The 18,954-nt window shown below is 49.9% G+C and overlaps 1 protein-coding gene across 1 annotated transcript in view; it reads right to left on the reverse strand.

The window, feature by feature from the left end:
* PLA2G4E (phospholipase A2 group IVE) overlaps window positions 1-15,983 on the reverse strand; it is a 65,694-nt gene extending 49,711 nt beyond the window's left edge. Inside the window, exon 1 of the mRNA XM_089310137.1 lies at window positions 15,710-15,983. Coding sequence (XP_089166263.1) covers window positions 15,710-15,847 — 138 coding nt within the window. The 5' untranslated portion in view covers window positions 15,848-15,983. The remainder of the gene's footprint in view (window positions 1-15,709) is intronic.
* Between the last annotated feature and the right edge of the window lie 2,971 nt (window positions 15,984-18,954).

Here is an 18,954-nt window from a genome sequence, read left to right on the forward strand (position 1 = left end):
ATTCCTCCTCTGTAAAAAGCATGAGGGAGGGGCTGGCGTTGGGGCTTAGCAGTTAAGCCACCGCCAGCATCTCATAAGAGTGCTGGTTTGAGTCTTGGCTGCTCCACTTCCCATCCAGCTCCTTGCTGATGTCCCTGGGAAGACAGCAGAAGATGGCCCAGGTGCTTGGGCCCCTGCATCCACATGGGAGACCTGGATAAAGCTCCTGGTTCCTGGCTTTGGCTGGGCCAGGCCGTTACGGCTGTTTGGGGAGTAAACCAGCAGATGGAAGATCTCTATCTTTCTTCCCCTTTCTTTCTCTAAAACCCTGCCTTTCAATCAATTAAATAAATTAAAAAAAAAAAGTTGGTGATGTACAAAACATAGAGAATAATCAAAGGAACACTTAAAAAGTCACATCAGTAACAGCTGAAGACCCCTCCCTGTGTGCCCCTCACTCAATTACTTTCCCTCTTCCTCTTCCCAGGGGTAATCTCTAACTTGAATTCTATCTATCATTCCCACACATTTGTTTAATCTTCCTCTACATGTGTGTGTGTATTCCTCAACTATATTCAGGATTATTGCATATGTTTTAAAGCTTTCTACAGGTTATACCATACAACAAATTTGCATTCTGCTGTAAACATGTTTTTTTCTCCACTTGACATTATGTTTGTAAGAGTCACCTATGTTAATAATTATAAATCTGGTGCATTCATTTTCATAGCTATGAACTATTCTATAAGTTGTGTATCTGTCTTTGGGTGATGGACATTTAAGCTGTTTCTAAGCTTTTGCTATTGCTATATTAAGTCAATTCTAAAATACACATTTCCCCTCATTTTAAAATATCTGAAATAAGGAATACGTCTTCTTTTTAAAGATTTATTTATTTATTTGAAAGGCAGAGTTACAGAGAGGCAGAGAGAGAGAGAGAGAGAGAGAGGTCTTCCCTCCGCTGGCCCACTCCCTAAATGGCCGAAGCTGGGCTGACCTGAAGCCAGGAGCCAGAAGCTTCCTCCAGGTCTCCCACGCGGGTGCAGGGGCCCAAGCACTTGGGTCATCTTCCACTGCTTTCCCAGGCTACAGCAGAGAGCCAGATCAAAAATGGAGCAGCCAGGATTGGAACCAGTGCCCATATGGGACACCAGTGCTGCAGGCGGCAGCTCTACCCACTAGTCCACAGCGTTGGCCCCCAGGAGTATTTTTGAAGGAATGATATATAGAGGTGGGTATTTGGTACAGTGGGTAAACCACAGTTTGGCATGCCTACATCCCATAACAGTGTGCCTGGGTTAGAGTGCTGACTCTGTCCTCCATTCTAGCTTCCTGCCAGTGTGCACCTGAGAGGCAGCAGGTGACGTTTCAAGGAGTTGTGTCCCTGCCATCCACATGGAGTTCCTGGCTCCTGGCTTCAGTCTGGCCCAGTTCTGGCTATTATGGGCATTTGGAGAGTGAACCAGAGGATGGAAGGTTTCTCTTTCACATAAAATAAATTAAAGATTTTTAAATGATATAACTGGCAGCACTTTCCCTCAATGAATTATGTCATTTGATTCAATGAAAAATGGTACAAACACTGCTACTGTCAACTTCCTTATACATGCTGGATTTCTTTAGCAAATACGCTGCAGGGAGTAGAAATTGTTGGGTTATGAGGAATCTTATAGACAATTTTACTAAATACCACTAAGTTGTTCACCAAAGCACTGTGTACTGGTGACACTTAAACTGCAATGTGAGAGAGTTCCCAGCGGGGTACACTAAAGGTTAAAACACCTTTTCCTAATTATTAGTGACGTGTGCGTCTTTTCAGATCTGTCACTTTCTCCAATCCATGGACCCCTGGTCTCAAGCCTCTGGTCTTCCTCTGTCACGGTCAAGTCTAACCACCACTGACACTCCCCAACACACACCGGTCGTTGTCAAAGCCATGGAGCCAGTTATGTTCAAGTAACTCCACTCCCGGAAACTTACACTGAAGGAAAGTGTCTCATGAACACAGTAACTCCATCTAAATTTTTGATGCTGATGAATTGCAAATCATCTACATGCACATTCTTATGACTGAATTCGATGCATTTGCTGAGTTACAAAAGAGAATGTATCAATACAGAAAATAACTGATACTGGCATAAAAATTAGCAGTTTGATCAAAGGAACAGAACTAATTTCTCTGAATAGAATCCTGCAAAAACTATTTTTTTAAACAGGCAGAGTTAGACAGTGAGAGAGAGAGAGACAGAGAGAAAGGTCTTCCTTTTTCCGTTGGTTCACCCCCCAAATGGCCCTTATGGCCAGCGTGCTGCGCCAGTCCGAAGCCAGGAGCCAGGTGCTTCCTCCTGGTCTCCCATGGGGTGCAGGGTCCAAGCACTTGGGCCATCCTCCACTGCCTTCCCGGGCCACAGCAGAGAGCTGGACGGGAAGAGGAGCAACTGGGACAGAATCCGGCACCCCAACCGGAACCAGAACCTGGGGTGCTGGCACCGCAGGAGGAGGATTAGCCTAGTGAGCTGCGGCGCCGGCCACCTGCAAAAACTATTAATTTTTCTATAACAATCATAAACATAAGAAAAAACAAGTAATCATAAACAATAGCAATAAAAATAAAACAAATACACTTGAGGGGGAAAATAAGAAATTGACATATATAGAAAGCTATAAAACTATCCTGTGAAACATAAAACAGCTTGAAAAATGGAGAGAAGCACCTTGTTCTTCAACTGGAAAATAAAACTATCAATTATTCCTAAATAAATCCAAAGATGTAGTACAATAACCAAGTTTCCAATCAGAAATTTTTGGAGAATTTGACCAAAAGTTTTGAAAATCTATGCAGAATGATAATGAAAAAAATTATTCAGTGAACTTATAAAACAGATACAATGAAGGAGAAAAAAACAATTCTATTTAGTAAATGTATTCTCAAGCCACAGTATTTAAAGTCTTGGGACCCAGAAATGAATCCAAGTACACACAGGAAATTTACATGTGAAAATGATGGCATTAAAACTTCATAAGGGAGGGGCTGGCATTGTGGTACAGTGGGTTAAGTCACTGCTTTCAATGCTGGCATCCAAAATGGGCACCAGTTTGAGGATGGGCTGCTGCTCCACTTCTGATCCAGATCCCTGATAATGGCCTGAGAAAGCAGCAGAAGATGTACCTAGCGCTTGGGCCCCTTTCACCCATGTGGGAGACCCGGATGAATTTCCTGGCTTTGGCCTGGTCCAGTCTGCTGTTGCAGTCATTTGGGGAGTGAACCAGTAGTAGAGAGAGAAGCCCTCTCTCTCTCTCTCTCTCTCTCTGTAACTCTGCCTTTCAAAGACATAAATAGGGGCTGATGCTGTGGCACAGTAGGTTAATCCTCCACCTGCAGAGCTGGCATCCCATGTGGGCGCCAATTCTAGTCCCAGCTGCTTCTCTTCAAATCCAGCTCTCTACTGTGGCCTGGAAAAGCAGTGGAAGATGGCCCAAGCACTTGGGCCCCTGTACTCGAAGAAGCTCCTGGCTCCTAGCTTCGGATCAGCCCAGCTCCAGCCATTGGGGCCATTTGGGGAGCAAACCGGCAGATGGAAGACCTTTCTCTCTGTCTCTCCCTCTCACTGTCTATAACTCAACCTCTCAAATAAATGAATATAAAAATCTTGAAAGATGAAAGGAAGGAAGGAAGGAAGGAAGGAAGGAAGGAAGGAAGGAAGGAAGGAAGGGAGGGAGGGAGGAAGGAAGGAAGGAAGGAAGGAAGGAAGGAAGGAAGGAAGGAAGGAAGGAAGAAGAAAGAGAGAAAGAAAGAAAGCATTCTGGGGGCTGACATTGTGGCCAGTCTTGAAGGGCAGTGTGAGATAGAAAGTACTTCTTTAATATTGAATGAGAAATGTGGCCGTGACCCTGCATGTGAGGGACCTCACAGTGCCCCTGACATGTGACAGATGCTCGATCCCGTGTCATAGCAGGGTCATGAAAGTGATCGCAGGCAGCCCAGAGGGAGCTGGAGGGGATGTCCGGATTTGCCTGCCTCACAAACCCCACCTATTGGGTAAATGGAGATACTATCTTGACTTTGCCCAATAGCGTCCCTAAGTGATTATCAGCTTACCCAGATCTGCCTCTCCCAGCCTCTCCTTGGGATGAGTGTGTGAGCTCCTGGCTTCTGGCTTTGGCCTGGCCCAGCCCTGGCCATTGTGGCCATTGGGAAATGAACCAGCAGATGGAAGATCTCTATCTCTCCTGCTCTCTCTGTATCTCTGACTTTTAAATAAATAAATCTTTAAAAAAAAGAAATTTTTAAAAAAGAAAATCATATCTTAAAAATTAATATGGAAAAATGGATTACCTGATATATTATATTTTTTTGTTTACAAAAGACTGAAAGTTGGGGCCGGAACTGTGATGCAGCGGCTTAAAGCCCTGGCCTGAAGCGCTGGCATCCCATATGAGCGCCGGTTCTAGTCCTGGCTGCTCCACTTCCGATCCAGCTCTCTGCTATGGCCTGGGAAAGCAGTAGAATATAGCCCAAGTCCTTGGGCCCCTGCACCCCTGTAGAAGATCCAGAAGAAGCTCCTGGCTCCTGGATTCGGGTCAGCACAGCTCTAGCCATTGCGGCCATCTGGGGAGTGAAGCAGCGGATGGAAGACCTATCTCTGTAACTCTGTCTTTCAAATAAATAAAATCTTTAAAAAAATAAAAAAGAGTGGAAGTGAATGAGCGTCTCTCCCTCTCTGTAACTCTGCCTTTCAAATAATCTTTTTTTAAAAAATTAATGGCACAGAAAAATTATCACTATTTGCTATTAAAAAAGGATAAGTCTTACAACATGAGTTTCATTTTACATATATAAATATGTGTCTATACACACAAAGTCAATTTATATGTATTTGTGTGGCTAGAAAAAAGACTGGAAGGAAACATATTAAGGGGTCAAGAAATTATCTCTAGATGATGAGAATATTGGGAATGTTGACTTTATTGAATTTTATTTTTTCTAATATTTGTACTGAATATATGCTACATATTTTCTAGTCAAGAAAGAATTTTTTTAAATTATTATACGTTGGGGGCCTGCGCTGTGGCTCAGTAGGTTAATCTTCTGCCTATGGCACTAGTAACCATATGGGCGCCGGTTCTAGTCCCGGCTACCCCTCTTGCAATCCAGCTCTCTGCAATGGCCTGGGATAGCAGTGGAAGATGGCCCAAGTTCTTGGGCCCCTGCACCCATGTGGAAGACCGGGAAGAAGTTCTTGGCTCCTGGCTTCAGATCAGCTCAGCTCTGGCCATTGTGGCCATCTGGGGAGTGAACCAGCGGATGGAAGACCTCTCTCTCTGTCTCTCCCTTTTACTGTCTGTAACTGTACCTCTCAAATAAATAAATAAAATATTTTTTAAAAATATTATGTTAAATAATGCAAAACAAATTTAGAGACAGAGAAAGAAAAGTAACATTTTAAGTCACTTTTTCACACCTATCATGTTCTAGACCACCACACCAGATATTTATATATCCACGGTCTTCAAAAGTTTGTGGAGGGGCCAGCATTGTGGCACAGCAGGTTAGTCATCCCACAGTGGAGTGTCAGTGCAAGTCCTGGCAGCTCCACTTTTAATTCAGCTCCCTGCTAATGTGCCCAAGAAAGCAGCAGAAGATGGTCCAAATACTTGGGCCCCTGCCACCCATGTGTGAGACCAGGATGGAGCTCTAGGCTCCAGGCTTTGGCCTGGCTCAGCCCTGGCCATTTTAGCCATTTAGGGAGTGAACCAGCTGATGAAAGACCTCTTTCTCTGCGTTGCTCACTCTCTCAGTCACTCTGCCTTTCAAATAAAGTAAAATAAATATTTTTTAAAAATGTTTTTAAAGTCTGTGGAAAATGTTCACCTTCTTTTTACAATTTTTTATTTGCGAGAGAGAGTGCGCACTTCCATCTACTGGTTCACTCCCCCAAGTACCCTCAATGGCTGAGCTGGGGCCTGCAGCTGGGGAGCTGGGAACTCTTCAAGTCTCCTGTGTGGGTGACAGGGACTCAGCTACGTGAGCCACCACCTGTGCCTCGCAGGGTGCACATCAGCAGGAAGCAAAAATCTGAGCAGAGCTAGAAATTGAACCAGGCCCTCCGCTGTGAGATGCGGATGTCCTAAATAGCGTCTTAGCTTCTCTACCAGATATCCCTTCCAGCATATTCACTTTGGATTCCATTGTCCCATGGAGTATTTGAAGCACCCGAGGGCTTCCACTCTATAGCACACACGCAGGCATTTCTCCCTTGTCCTCGATCTCACAGCAGCAGGAGACACTGCTCAAGGATGGGGGCAGGCAGGTCCACCCAGGAAAGGAACAGTTTCTCAAGGGTGTCCCGCCCTCCACGGTCTGGATCCTCCTTCTTCCCCCAATAACAATATCTATCAAGCATGGCAAGGCAGGGCAAACCATGGCTCATGGCAAGCTTGACTGAAGCAGACGCAGGAGCCTAGAAGCTAACCTGAGATAGGAGAAGGACATAGGGAAAGACTAGACTGGGGGGTTGCCCCTGCCAGTGGACACAGGGCCTCTATGGGTGTGCAGGTTTGACCTCTGTGCCAGGAAGAACTCGGCCACTTGGGAAATAATGATCTTCCTTCCTGGAATTACGCAAGGGCTACCTACCTGGGAGGGACAGAGGAGATGGCTACGCTGGGTAAGGGGGTCACTCTAGTTTCCAGATGACCTGTCTCAGCCTTGAGCTTCTGCTAGCCTGCCTGCCTGTCTCTCTCACCACGCTCCAGATCCAGGGGACAGCTTGCTGAGCCCGTCAGCTGCTTCAAGCACCTGTGGGAGAGGCCCCAGGAGGCCGGGGCAACCTTTGTGGCTTCATCTGTGACTCTAACGGCAGAAATCGCACTGGGCAGTGCAGCGAGGGCAGGGCAGGGTCAGCCTGTCCTGGCGAGGGAGCTACTTGGGAAGGCAGGCCTTTGGGCCCCTGTAAGTCAGGGTTTGTGGGTGCTTATCTTCTCTCAGAACCAGCCCTGGAACCCATCCCTTGAGGCAACTTTGACTTTGCTAAAAGGGAACCTTGGGTCCAGCGTGGATCTCACCTTCTGAGTGACACACCCTCATGAGTGCCAGGTATTTAGGGAGCCCCTGAAGTGTGGTGGTGGAGGACACCAAAAAACAGACCAGAGAGGTTGTGGACAAAAATATCTGTGGTACCTGCTGTCGTGGAGCTTCTAGCCCAACAGATTTGATAGATAATGAACAAAGAAAAACCATCACTAATCACCAACTGTGCTGAGAATAAGGAAAAGAGCAGGGTGCTGTGGGAAACAGCAATGGAAGTGACCTGATTCGGGCTGGGGGAGGAGTCAGGGATGACCTCCCAGAGGAAGGAGTCTCTGAGCTAAAGCCTAAAGGAAGATTAGGAGTTAGCTCCGCGTGGGCTGCCGGGAACAGCAGGTGCAAGGCTGACAGGTGGGAAGGGCTGGCATGCTGAGAAATGAGGCAAGAGGTGAGAAGTGCCTGGGAAGTTGAGTCCCATGAGGCCATGAAAACCACAGTAAGGATTTGTCTGCTTGTTTGAAAGGCAGAGATACAGGGACAGACAGGCAGAGAGGGATCTCCCATCCACTGGCTCACTCCTCAAAGCCCTCAACAGCTGGGACTGGGCCAGGCTGAAGACAGAAGCCTGGAATTCAATGCAGGTCTCCCATGTGGGTGGCAGGGATCCAAGTACTTGAGCCATCACCTGCTGCCTCTCAGGGTGCACATTAGCAGGAAGCTGGAATCTGAGAGCAGAGTCAGGCCTAGAACTGCAATATGGGACGTGGGCATCTCTAAGGAAAAAGAGCAGAACAGAGAGAAGACCTTATGACCTTACAACCTCACAGCCAGAATGGATCTATTCAAGAAAAATAAATTCGCAGAGGCGGGAATATCCAACGCGTGGCAGAGGGCACGCGGCCCTCAGCGGTCCTCAGAGGCCCGGGCCTTACATATCTCGGGGTGGCTAAGGGTCTGCAGGGGGTAGGGGGCAGTAGACAGAGGTGAATCTTTCCACGCAGGCTTTTCAGGTTGCTCACAGGCTTTCAAACCTGGAAAATAATGCAGGGCATGGGGCTGAGCTGGTCTCTTAAAAGCAGGCAGGGGTATAATGCATTTCTTTTGGTCTGTTAAGGAAAGGTACAATTAGTAAAGAATTCAGATACAGTTTTGTTTAAATCCTTGCAGATCACATATTTTTGTAGTGGCCTGCTAGTCAGGAAAGGTGTTTTTCTAACCTTTCAGAATATTGACAGATAAAAATTATGCAGTGGTGTTGTTGAAATGCAGATTAAATGGCTCTGCATAATCAGTTTGCTTCCAATGTAGCCTAGGGCTAGTGGAAATTTAAAGGATTTCAGAAACATTTTACTCCTACCTTAAACGTACCAACAAACTAGGATGATGATAGGAGTGAACGATGCAAAGAACGTCTGCCAAGTTTGTTATTTGCTCTTAATTTGAGATGTCCATCCCTACTCCTTTAAGAATGCTGATGTGTGATGTGAGTGTGAGGATGCCAGAGAAACTGCTCAGATAGTCACTGTGCGCGTCCCTTCACCTGTATGTTGCAGGATCTCAGACTGGTCGCTGATCGTATGCCTTTAGTAAGAATGTGTTAAAATTACAGCTCTCTTTTAAAAAGATGATGTAGTTTTATATTTATTGTGCTGCGCCTGGTCCAAAACAGGAGCCAGTTAAACAAGTCTCATATGTATGTTTCCAGTGTTAAATCTCACACATTGTACCCTTCGGAAATTTCCTTCTATCCTAAAGAACGGAGAGAAGAGGATATATACGTATTGCCTGCTTACTATTGAGATTTCACTCTTTATGTTAAAAGTTGTGTATAATCGTTTAAAAAAATCTATGAAAGAATAAAAAGTGGATTTAAATTAAAAAAATAAAGAAAGAGGGGCCGGCAGTGTGGCGCAGTGGGTTAAAGCCCTGGCCTGAAGCACTGGCATCCATATGGCGCCGGTTTGAGACCTGGCTGCTCCACATCTGATCCAGCTCTCTGCTATGGCCTGGGATAGCAGTGGAAGATGGCCCAAGTCCTTGGGCCCCTGCACCCACATGGGAGACCTGGAAGAAGCTCCTGGCTCCTGGCTTTGGATTGGCACAGCTCCAGCCGTTGAGGCCATCTGGGGAGTGAACCAGCAGATGGAGGACCTCTCTCTGTCTCTACCTCTCTCTGTAACTCTGTCTTTCAAATAAATAAATCTTTTTAAAAGAGAGAGAGAGAGAGAGATGAAGGAAGGAAGGAAGGAAGGAAGGAAGGAAGGAAGGAAGGAAGGAAGGAAGGAGTTGGGCTTACAGGGCCAGCATCCATCTGGGCTTGCTGCACATGGACTGGCCCAGCTCAGTCGCCTTTGTGCCTATTTGGGGAATGAACCAGTGGAGGGCTTCTCTGTCTGCTTCTGTCTCTATGTAACTCTGCCTTTCAAATAAATAAATAAATCTTTTTTTTTTTTTTGACAGGCAGAGTGGACAGTGAGAGAGAGAGACAGAGAGAAAGGTCTTCCTTTGCCGTTGGTTCACCCTCCAATGGCTGCTGCAGCTGGTGCTCTGCAGCCGGCTCACCGCGCTGATCCAAAGCCAGGAGCCAGGTGCTTTTCCTGTCTCCCATGGGGTGCAGGGCCCAAGCACCTGGGCCATCCTCCACTGTACTCCCTGGCCACAGCAGAGAGCTGGCCTGGAAGAGGGGCAACCGGGACAGAATCCGGCGCCCCGACAGGAACTAGAACCCGGTGTGCTGGCGCCGCAAGGCGGAGGATTAGCCTAGTGAGCCACGGCGCTGGCCATAAATAAATAAATCTTTAAACAAGCAACAACAACACAAAAAAAGGCGGTAGGGGTAAAGGGTAAAATAGAATTTTATCTACTTTCAACAAGGAGCTAAAATGGCAGAGGCTTATGTCTTTGTTCCATTAAAAGTGGCATTAAAAGTGGCATTTTAATCACGGTGCCTAATGGCTGTCTCCGGATTGAGTATTTTCTCTAAGGGGACTGGAAGCCATTGAAGGGTATGAAGTAAAGAAGAGGTGTAGATAAGAGCACTCTGGCTGCTGGGTGAGGACAGGACTTAGGGGGAGTACAGGTGGAAGATGGGTTGCAGTAGCTCAGGCAGGAAGCAAACAGTGGCTTGGGCCAAAGACAGAGAGAAGTGCCACATGCCAGAGGGGTTTCCTGCGAGAACCCACTGTAGGATGGGATAGTTGCATGGAAGGGTGAGGCAAATGGCTGCAGGGCTTCAGGGATATGTGGACAAAGGCATAACCCAGAGGTGGGCCCTGAAGGGAAATGGTTAAGAACCAACAAGCAGGCAGATAAGATGACTCTGGGGAGCTGAGCCTTGAGCTGGGTCTTGAAATGGGGACAAGGTTTGGGTGGCAGCAGGGGCCTGGCAGGGAGAGCGCTCCAGGGGTGGGAGCAGCAGGTTTCCAGTGAAGAGGAGGAATGAGCTTGCCCCATGGCCTATGGTCATGCAGGGAGGGAGGGCTGGGTGTGAGCTGTGGACTAAGGTATGAAACCAGGTGGGCTGGACCTGGGCTGGCGCCTCGAGAGCCTAGGGGAGGCCTTAGCCTCGCTGTCAGATATGGTGGGAGGCTTAGGCCACTAGCCAGCTAGCCAGATGGCCACCTGTGACCTGAGCAGGTGTGTGCCAGGGGATGAAAAGACAAGGCCAAACAGCCACAGGGCTTGGGCCTTCTGACAGTATTTACTGATCACCTACTCTGGGCTCACACACATAACACTGGGTTCCTTCCAAGATTCCTTCCTCACTGGCTACTCCTTCTCAGGCCCCTGGGATGGTGCTTCCTTGGCCAGGTGACCGAAAGGTGTAGAGTTGGCCCCTTCCTTCCGTATCTTCACCCTAGCCTTTTAAAGAGTTGGCTCTATGACTTTAGAAACCATCTATATCCTGCTTTCTGTATTCAAACCATCCGTCTCCTGGGTTGCAGACACATGTCTTCATCTCCATGTGGACTTGGAACCCCAATTTAAAACGTCCAAGATAGAAACCTCCAAACCAACCCCCTTTTAATCCTAGTGTTCCCCAGTTATATAAGGGGTAACTCCCAATTATTAAGACAAAAAATCCAGGAGGTATCTGTGACTTCTCATCCCATATTCAATCTATGCACAAGTCCTTCAAATTCTACTTCCAGAAAAATCCAGAGTCTACTGCTTCTTAAAATAAATTAATATATATTTATTTATTTGAGAGACAGAGAGAGAGGGAAGGGGAGAGCGAGGAAGGGAGGGGGGGAGGAGAGAGAGAGAGAGAGACAGCCCTCTCATTCCTTGGTTCACTCCACAAATCCCAAAATGGATGGGGCTGGCCAGCTCAATCCAGGTCACCCAGCCAAAGCTGGAGCTGGGAATTGACCAGGTACTCTGATGGGGGTGTGGACATGCTGGGCTAATACCTGCCCACAGAGTCTGTGTATTACTACCCTCCATTATAACCATTCCAAATCAAGCCACCACCATTTCTCTCTGGGCTATAGTGAAAGCTGCCTCACTTGTCTCCCTCCCAACTTCAAGCATAGACCAGCCCAGGTGACCTGTGTAAAACACAGGCTATATCAGGCCCATCGTTAGATTCAAACTCTCACTGGCTCCCTTCAGCGCAAAGCCGAGGCTGCTTTGTTCAGCACCTGGCCCAGCCCAAGGCTCTGACTCCATCTCTGCACCGACCTCCTCCCCACTCCCACTGCTCTCTGCACTCTGGACACCATGGTTTCCCCTGTTTCTCACCACAGGGCCCTTGCACTCAGGACCTGCTCTCTCTGCAGCACTTCTCGGCTCATCTTCTCACGGTCCAGAGCTTAGTTTAAATGTGTCCACCCCATCTGAGGGCCCCTCCCTGCTCTCAGGTACCCATGATCATGTACTTTGCTTTTTTTTTTTTTTTTAAGATTTATCTATTAATTTGAGAGGCAGAGTTATAGATAGACAGGGAGAGACAGCGAGAGAGAGGTCTTCCATCTGCTGGTTCGCTCTCCAAATGGCCATAATGGCCAGAGCTGGGCCGATCTGAAGCCAGGAGCCAGGAGCTTCCTCTGGGTCTCCCAGGTGGGTGTGGGGGCCCAAGCACTTAGCCATCTTCCACTGCTTTCCTAGGCCATAACCAGAGAGGTGGATTGGAAAAGGAGCAGCCGGGACACAAACTAGCACCCATATGGGATGCCAGTGCCAGAGGCAGAGGTTTAACCTACAACACCACAGCCCCGGCCCCATATTTTGCTTTTGACATCAGAAGTAGTCATATATTTACTTATTACCTAGCCCCTGCCTTAGAATGTAAGTTCCATGCTGGCTGGATCTTGCCCGACCTGCTCAGTGTTCCATCTCCCACTCCTAGAACCACGCTAGGCACATGGTGGGAGCTCAGTAAATATTTGTTCATGAATGAGAAAATGACTGAGGTATGGCTGCAGGCCTCGCTGGGGCAGTGTGGGAAGCCACACCTACTACCTAAGAGTACAGGGCAGCATGTGGTCACTCCTAGAAGTGACTCACAGCTCATCTACAGGCTGGTATTTGCTCCAGTGTTGCTGGCCAACAATACAGTACCCAGGAAAGGGAGCCTCTGACAGACGCTGCAAAGACAAACAGGTATGATTCTCAGGGGTCGTCCTGGAGGGAAGAGCCCAAGGATGAGATGGAGAGCTGGCCTGGAGCTCTTTGTGGTTCCCTCAAACCTGCCACGTGGGGCGGGCGGCTGGCACAGCGGTCAAGTTGTCACTTGGGACACCTGAATCCTGTACCCGAGTGGCTGGTTTGAGTCCTGGCTACTCTACTTCTGCTCCAGCTTCCTGCAGATGTGCACGCTGGACGCAGTAGGTGACGACTCAAGTACCTGGGTCCCTGCCACCCATGTGAGAGACCCCGATGGAATTCTGGGCTTCTGGCTTTGGCCTGGCCGCTGCAGGCATGTGTGCAGTGAACCGGTAGATGGAGGATGTATGTGTGTGTGTGTGTGTGTGTGTTTCTCTTTCAGATAAAATAAAAAAAAAAAAGATATGGGTACTTTTATAAAACAAATGAAACCCACCATGTCAGAACCAAGGACTCTCCTGTTCCTGAATGTGTAAACGTCCCCCAGTCCTACACCCTCACCCCACCCACATCCCTGCACCCACTCCTGCAGACCTAACCATGACTCTTCAGCTTATTCAGGTATTTCTTTTTTTTTTTTTTTTTTTTTTTTTTTTGACAGGCAGAGTGGACAGTGAGAGAGAGAGACAGAGAGAAAGGTCTTCCTTTGCCGTTGGTTCACCCTCCAATGGCCGCCGCTGCAGCCGGCGCACCGCGCTGATCCTGGCAGGAGCCAGGAGCCAGGTGCTTTTCCTGGTCTCCCATGGGGTGCAGGGCCCAAGCACCTGGGCCATCCTCCACTGCACTCCCTGGCCATAGCAGAGAGCTGGCCTGGAAGAGGGGCAACCGGGACAGAATCCGGCGCCCCAACCGGGACTAGAACCCGGTGTGCCGGCGCCGCAAGGTGGAGGATTAGCCTATTGAGCCACGGCGCCGGCCAATTATTCAGGTATTTCACAGAGGAATTGGGCAATGACCAACGGGTGAGTCTCTGGGAAATCCCGTAGAAATGTACAAAACTAAAGCACCTAGACGGACTGTGACATTTCACCACGAATCCTAATGAATGACCTACAAGCACACACTAACGTGACAGTGAAGAACTGTAGGGAGCAACCTAGAAAATACCCATCCCGTCATGGCTATGCATATGGATGTGGAATAACAAATACATCACATTATCAAAGCACAACAACAACTCTACCAACATTCTCTAAGGAGAAGACAGACTGAAAGGGAAGAGTTACAGTATTGGGTTAGTGGCATTACGTTGGATTTTCTCTTTGTGCTGTCCAAGCATTTAAAGAATGACTTTTACTTCTATGAAAATGAAAATATTCGCATCAAGTACACCTTGTGGTTGTTGGTGGCCTACATTCCCACCGTGTGGCCTTTCTGCTCGCCCCTCGAGGAGCTGGAAGCATGAAGGCGGCAGGGTGTGCAGAGAGGAGTGCGGAGAGGAAGCAACGCGTATGTGGGAACAGGCCCCTACATGACACAGCCTGGGATGAACTCTGATTCCAGAGCCCGTGCTCTTAACCACTCCAACGAGGCCAGCACTTTTACACATCCTAAACCACTGTGTTCTAATTGCTCCCCTAACCTGTCAGCTCCCACTTCTCAGTGTGAGTCAGGCAGCGGAGGATGCCCGGACGGGCAAGGGCAGCCCCTTGACCTCGGCATCGAGGCAGCATGGACAGAGCGCGTCCCGACAGCTATCTCCCCTGTCAGCGTACCAGCAGCAGGTGTGGCTGAGCAGCCACGCTGGAGAGGAGGCAGTGGAGGCAGAGGAAGGGGAGAGGAGCCTGCTCACGGGCACCTGGCGGACGGCAGGCTGATCTTTGTTCTTTGGGAAGGGTGGGATAGACGTGGGGCACAGCAGGTTAGGGAAACTCCACGGGGGTGGGGTTCTGGGGAGGGTCAGCGCACAGGCCCCGCGCCACCATGAGGCAGTCAGCCTGGCTAAGGCAGGGAGCGGGGCAGGTACTGCCGCTTGGGACGCTTGCATCCCATTATCAGAGTGACGGTGTGTGAGTCCTGGCTACTCTGTGCCTCTGACCCAGCTCCCTGCAGGTGCACCTGTGAGGCAGCAGGTGATGGCCCAAGTACTTAGGTTCCTGCCACCTGTGCCAGAAACACAGATGGAGTTCCTGGCTCCTGGCTTGGGCCTGGCCCAGCCCTGACTGCTGTGGGCCAAATGGAAGTGAAACAGTGGATGGAAGATTTGTCTCTTCCTCTCCCTCTGACATTCTATCTTTCAAACAAACAAACAAACAGATCTTGGGGAAAAAGGGAAGGGGAGCAGTGTTCTGGAGGCCTGGATCATCCCCTCAGTTACGTGTGTGGTGGACACCGCTGGACCCTCTGGGGCCAGGCAAGATGAGCCTGTGGCTGAAGCTCAGGATGGACTCACCAAGCCAGGGGCCAGAGAGAGGGAGGCCAAGTGCAGTGAGGTCCAAAGGAGGCAAAGAGACCACAGGTAGTGTTCCCTGTGAGCAAGGCCTCAGGTCAGGCCTGCACACAGGCGTAAGAACACTGTCCCCCCAACCCTGCCCCCGAATTGCTAGAAGCTCCTAGGAGCTCACACACCCATCCAGAGAAGCCGAGAGAGGCAGATCTGGGTAAGCTGATAATCACCCAAGGACGCTGTTGGGTGAAGTGCACATAGCATCTGCCATCGTCACTACCCGGGGTAGTGAGGGGTTTGTGAGGCAGGCAAATAGGACATCCCTGCAGCTCCCGCTGGGCTGCACGCAGTCACATCCATGTCTCTGCTATGACGCCGTGCTGGGTCACACGGATGAGCACCTGTCACTGCCGGGGCGCTGTGAGGTCCCCCACACGCAGGGTCGGGGCACACCTCTCAGTCTCCTGTTCAGGAAGTACCTTCCAGCTCACGCTCCCATGGAGACCGGCAGGGCGCCCTGGGGAAAGCGCTTCGACCTCTCTGAGCTTCCATTTCCTAGATGCAGACACAACCCCTCCCTAGCAGAGTGTGAGGGGGACATGGAGGGAGGTGAGGGCCAAAGGGGACAGTGTGGGGGTGGAGCACTACGTACAGTGATCTTGGTCAGGGAGGTGGGCGTGAATGCCCCTTGGCCAGAGAAGCACTCATACCTGGGAGCCCCGGGGGGCCGCAGGAAGTAGAGGTGGGAGATGAGGTACGTCCAGGCACCCTGCATCCTCAGCCTTCCCGCACTGTCCTCCTGATCCGCTGTCCTCTGCATGCCCTGGCGGCCTCTCTGGGACAAACATCTCGGCTCCCGGGACTCATCGCAGCATGGAGCTGGGGCTGGTCTGTCATTGCGGGGCCAGCCTCCGGGAGTTTCACAGGAGAGTGGAAGCGAGGCCATCGATTCCTCTTGAAGAGAAGCCACATGAATTATTAAAGGATGGAAAGCAGGCAGCGCTTAGCTAGCAGAGCCCCATCTCCATCTCTGCGAATATTCCAATCAGTCTGCTTTGCTGGACAGACAGCTCCTGCGCATTGCAGAGGGCAAGCAGGGAACCAGGACTGCTCTCACAGCGGGAGGCCTGCACCAGCAGGGCTGGCATCCAGGCTTGGACACAGCTCCTCGCTACTGTTTAAAGTGTGAAACTCAATATGCCAGTGGGAGGGTGGCCAAGAGGGCTGGAGGCGGAGTGGCTGAGGCCATGCAGGCCTCTGAAGGAGAACCCACTTTCCTGGGAGGTGACGCTACTCCCTGGGCTCCTACCTGACACTCCCACATCTCTAGTTGAGTCCTGAAAGTAAATACCTGGCCTTGCGTTCAAAGCTGATGGTGGAGAACAAGGGCCAGAACAGAACTTAATGATCTAATCTACCCATCATTCCAGCACTTTCTTTGGCTTAAATGATGTGTCTGGCAGCTTAAGGAGAATGCATCATCCCAGCTCCATGTTGAAAATAAATACATTAAAAAATACAAAAATAGGGGCCAATGTTGTGGCACAGCACTGCCAGTATCCCATATTGGAGCGCTGGTTCGAGTCCCAGCTGCTCCACTTCTGATCCAGCTCCCTGGTAAAGTGCCTCAGAAGGCAGCAGGAGATGACCCAAGTACCTGGGCCCCTGCCACCCATGTGGAGACCTGGACAGAGCTCCAGGCTCCTGGCTTTGGCCTGGCCCGACTGCTATTATGGTCCATGGGGAGTGATCAATGGGTGGAAGACCTCTGTCTCTGTCTCTCCCTCTCTGTAACTTTGTCAAATAAATAAAATTTAAAAACTTTAAAAAATTTTTTAATACAAAAATAAACACAAAAAGCAAACCTGCCCTGTGTTCTGTGTACAAGTTTTGTTTGTTTGTTAGTGTTTTGACAGGCAGAGTTAGACAGAGAGAAAGAGAGAGAAAGGTCTTCCTTCCATTGGTTTACCTCCCCACCCCCCAAATGGCTGCTATAGCCGGAGCGCTGCGCTGATCCGAAGCCAGGAGCCGGATGCTTCCTCCTGGTTTCCCATGAGGGTGCAGGGCCCAAGCACTTGGGCCATCCTCCACTGCCCTCCCGGGCCACAGCAGAGAGCTGGACTGGAAGAGGAGCGACTGGGACAGAATCCAGCGCCCCAACCGGGACTAGAACCCAGAGTGCCGGCGCTGCAAGTGGAGGATTAGCCTAGTGAGCCACTGCGCTGGCCCTGTGTACAAGTTTTTAAATGTACATTCAAAATACACACCTTTCATGGGGCTGGCACTGTAGTGCAGTGGGTTAACACCCTGGCCTGAAGTGCTGGCATCCCATATGGGTGCCAGTTCTAGTCCTGGCTGCTCCACTTCCGATCCAGCTCTCTGCTATGGCCTGGGAAAGCAGTAGAAGATGGCCCAAGTCCTTGGGCCCCTGCACCTGCATGGGAGTCCTGGAAGAAGCTCCTGGCTCCTAGCTTCGGATCGGCGCAGCTCCGGCCATTGCAGCCAATAGCGGAATGAACCATTGGATGGAACTCTCTCTCTCTGCCTCTCCTCTCTCTTTGTGTAACTCTGATTTTCAAATAAATAAATAAATATTTAAGAACAAAACAAAAACAAAATACATACCATCCCCCCCCCCCCCCCGTTTCCAGACTCCCTGAGGCTGTGTGTTTTGGTGGTCTGCCGCTGGCCTACACAGCACCTTCAGAAACGAGCAAGAGCCTGGCCCACACTCAGACTGAGCATTCTCACATGTTCGGGTCGGAGGTGTGGTGAGGTGTCAGTTTTTGGTTGGTCGATTTGAGGGAACTGATAACTTGAACGGCAGCATTCATTATGGTAAGGAGAGCCGACGGTCTTCCAGGCACCCACTTAGAAAGCAAACGCGGTCTGCAAGAGATCTGGCTCACCTGCGCTGGCAGCTCTCTTCCCAGGGTGACTTTCAGCAGTTTTCAAAGCCCACCATTTACATCTTCCCTCTCTTAGAGGCCTCGTTTCTGGAGATGTTTAGAAGCCGCCAGGCTGGCCAGGGACTTGGGGGAAGGCAACTATTCATGGGGTAAGTGTGCAGATGCTGGCTGTAATATTTTGCCACAAGGGAAAGAGGAACCTTGAACTTGGAAGAAAAGTTCTGTGGGCCAGCGCCGCGGCTCACTCGGCTAATCCTCCGCCTAGCGGCGCCGGCACACCGGGTTCTAGTCCCGGTTGCCCTCTTCCAGGCCAGCTCTCTGCTGTGGCCAGGGAGTGCAGTGGAGGATGGCCCAAGTCCCTGGGCCCCTGCACCTGCATGGGAGACCTGGAAAAGCACCTGGCTCCTGGCTCCTGCCATTGGATCAGCGCGGTGCGCCGGCCGCAGCGCGCCAGCCGCGGCGGCCATTGGAGGGTGAACCAACGGCAAAGGAAGACCTTTCTCTCTGTCTCTCCCTCTCTCACTGTCCACTCTGCCTGTCAAAAAAAAAAAAAAAAAAGTTCTGTGGATAGAGACATCCAATCCACGAGGGCATCTGCAACCATGCTTCTTTGAAGTGAAAGGAAGTCACGTGTAAGACCCAGGGCAACTTGATTCTAAGTGAGCTTCCAGAAATGTGAGGGGGAGACTGCCACCAGAACTATTGATCGGTGACAGCTGAACCTGGGAGAATTCAATACCTAATTGTACTGAGGCGTTCCCTTCTCTAAATCTTACCCTGATTAGAATTTAAAAATAGAGATGAGAACATGAAGATTTCTTTTGGGAAATATTTTGGGGGCTTAGTCGAGACGAGCTGTGTGATGGGCCAGGTGCTCTGGCACAAAACACTCAGTGCGTTCTGCCCATCCAGTGCACTCGGGGCCTGCCCATGGCCACCCAGGTGAGAGCCAGGTGGCGCTGGTTCTGGACAGCCGGCCGGAGAGATCCTTGGTCAAGAATCTAACCTGGTGCCAGTTGGCGGCAGCCAGAGCTGAGAGAGGCTGG

The sequence above is a fragment of the Oryctolagus cuniculus genome, chromosome 12 (genome assembly GCF_051225735.1).
Source record: "Oryctolagus cuniculus isolate XC-2025 breed Fujian yellow rabbit chromosome 12, ASM5122573v1, whole genome shotgun sequence".
In the NCBI taxonomy this organism is placed as follows: domain Eukaryota; kingdom Metazoa; phylum Chordata; class Mammalia; order Lagomorpha; family Leporidae; genus Oryctolagus; species Oryctolagus cuniculus.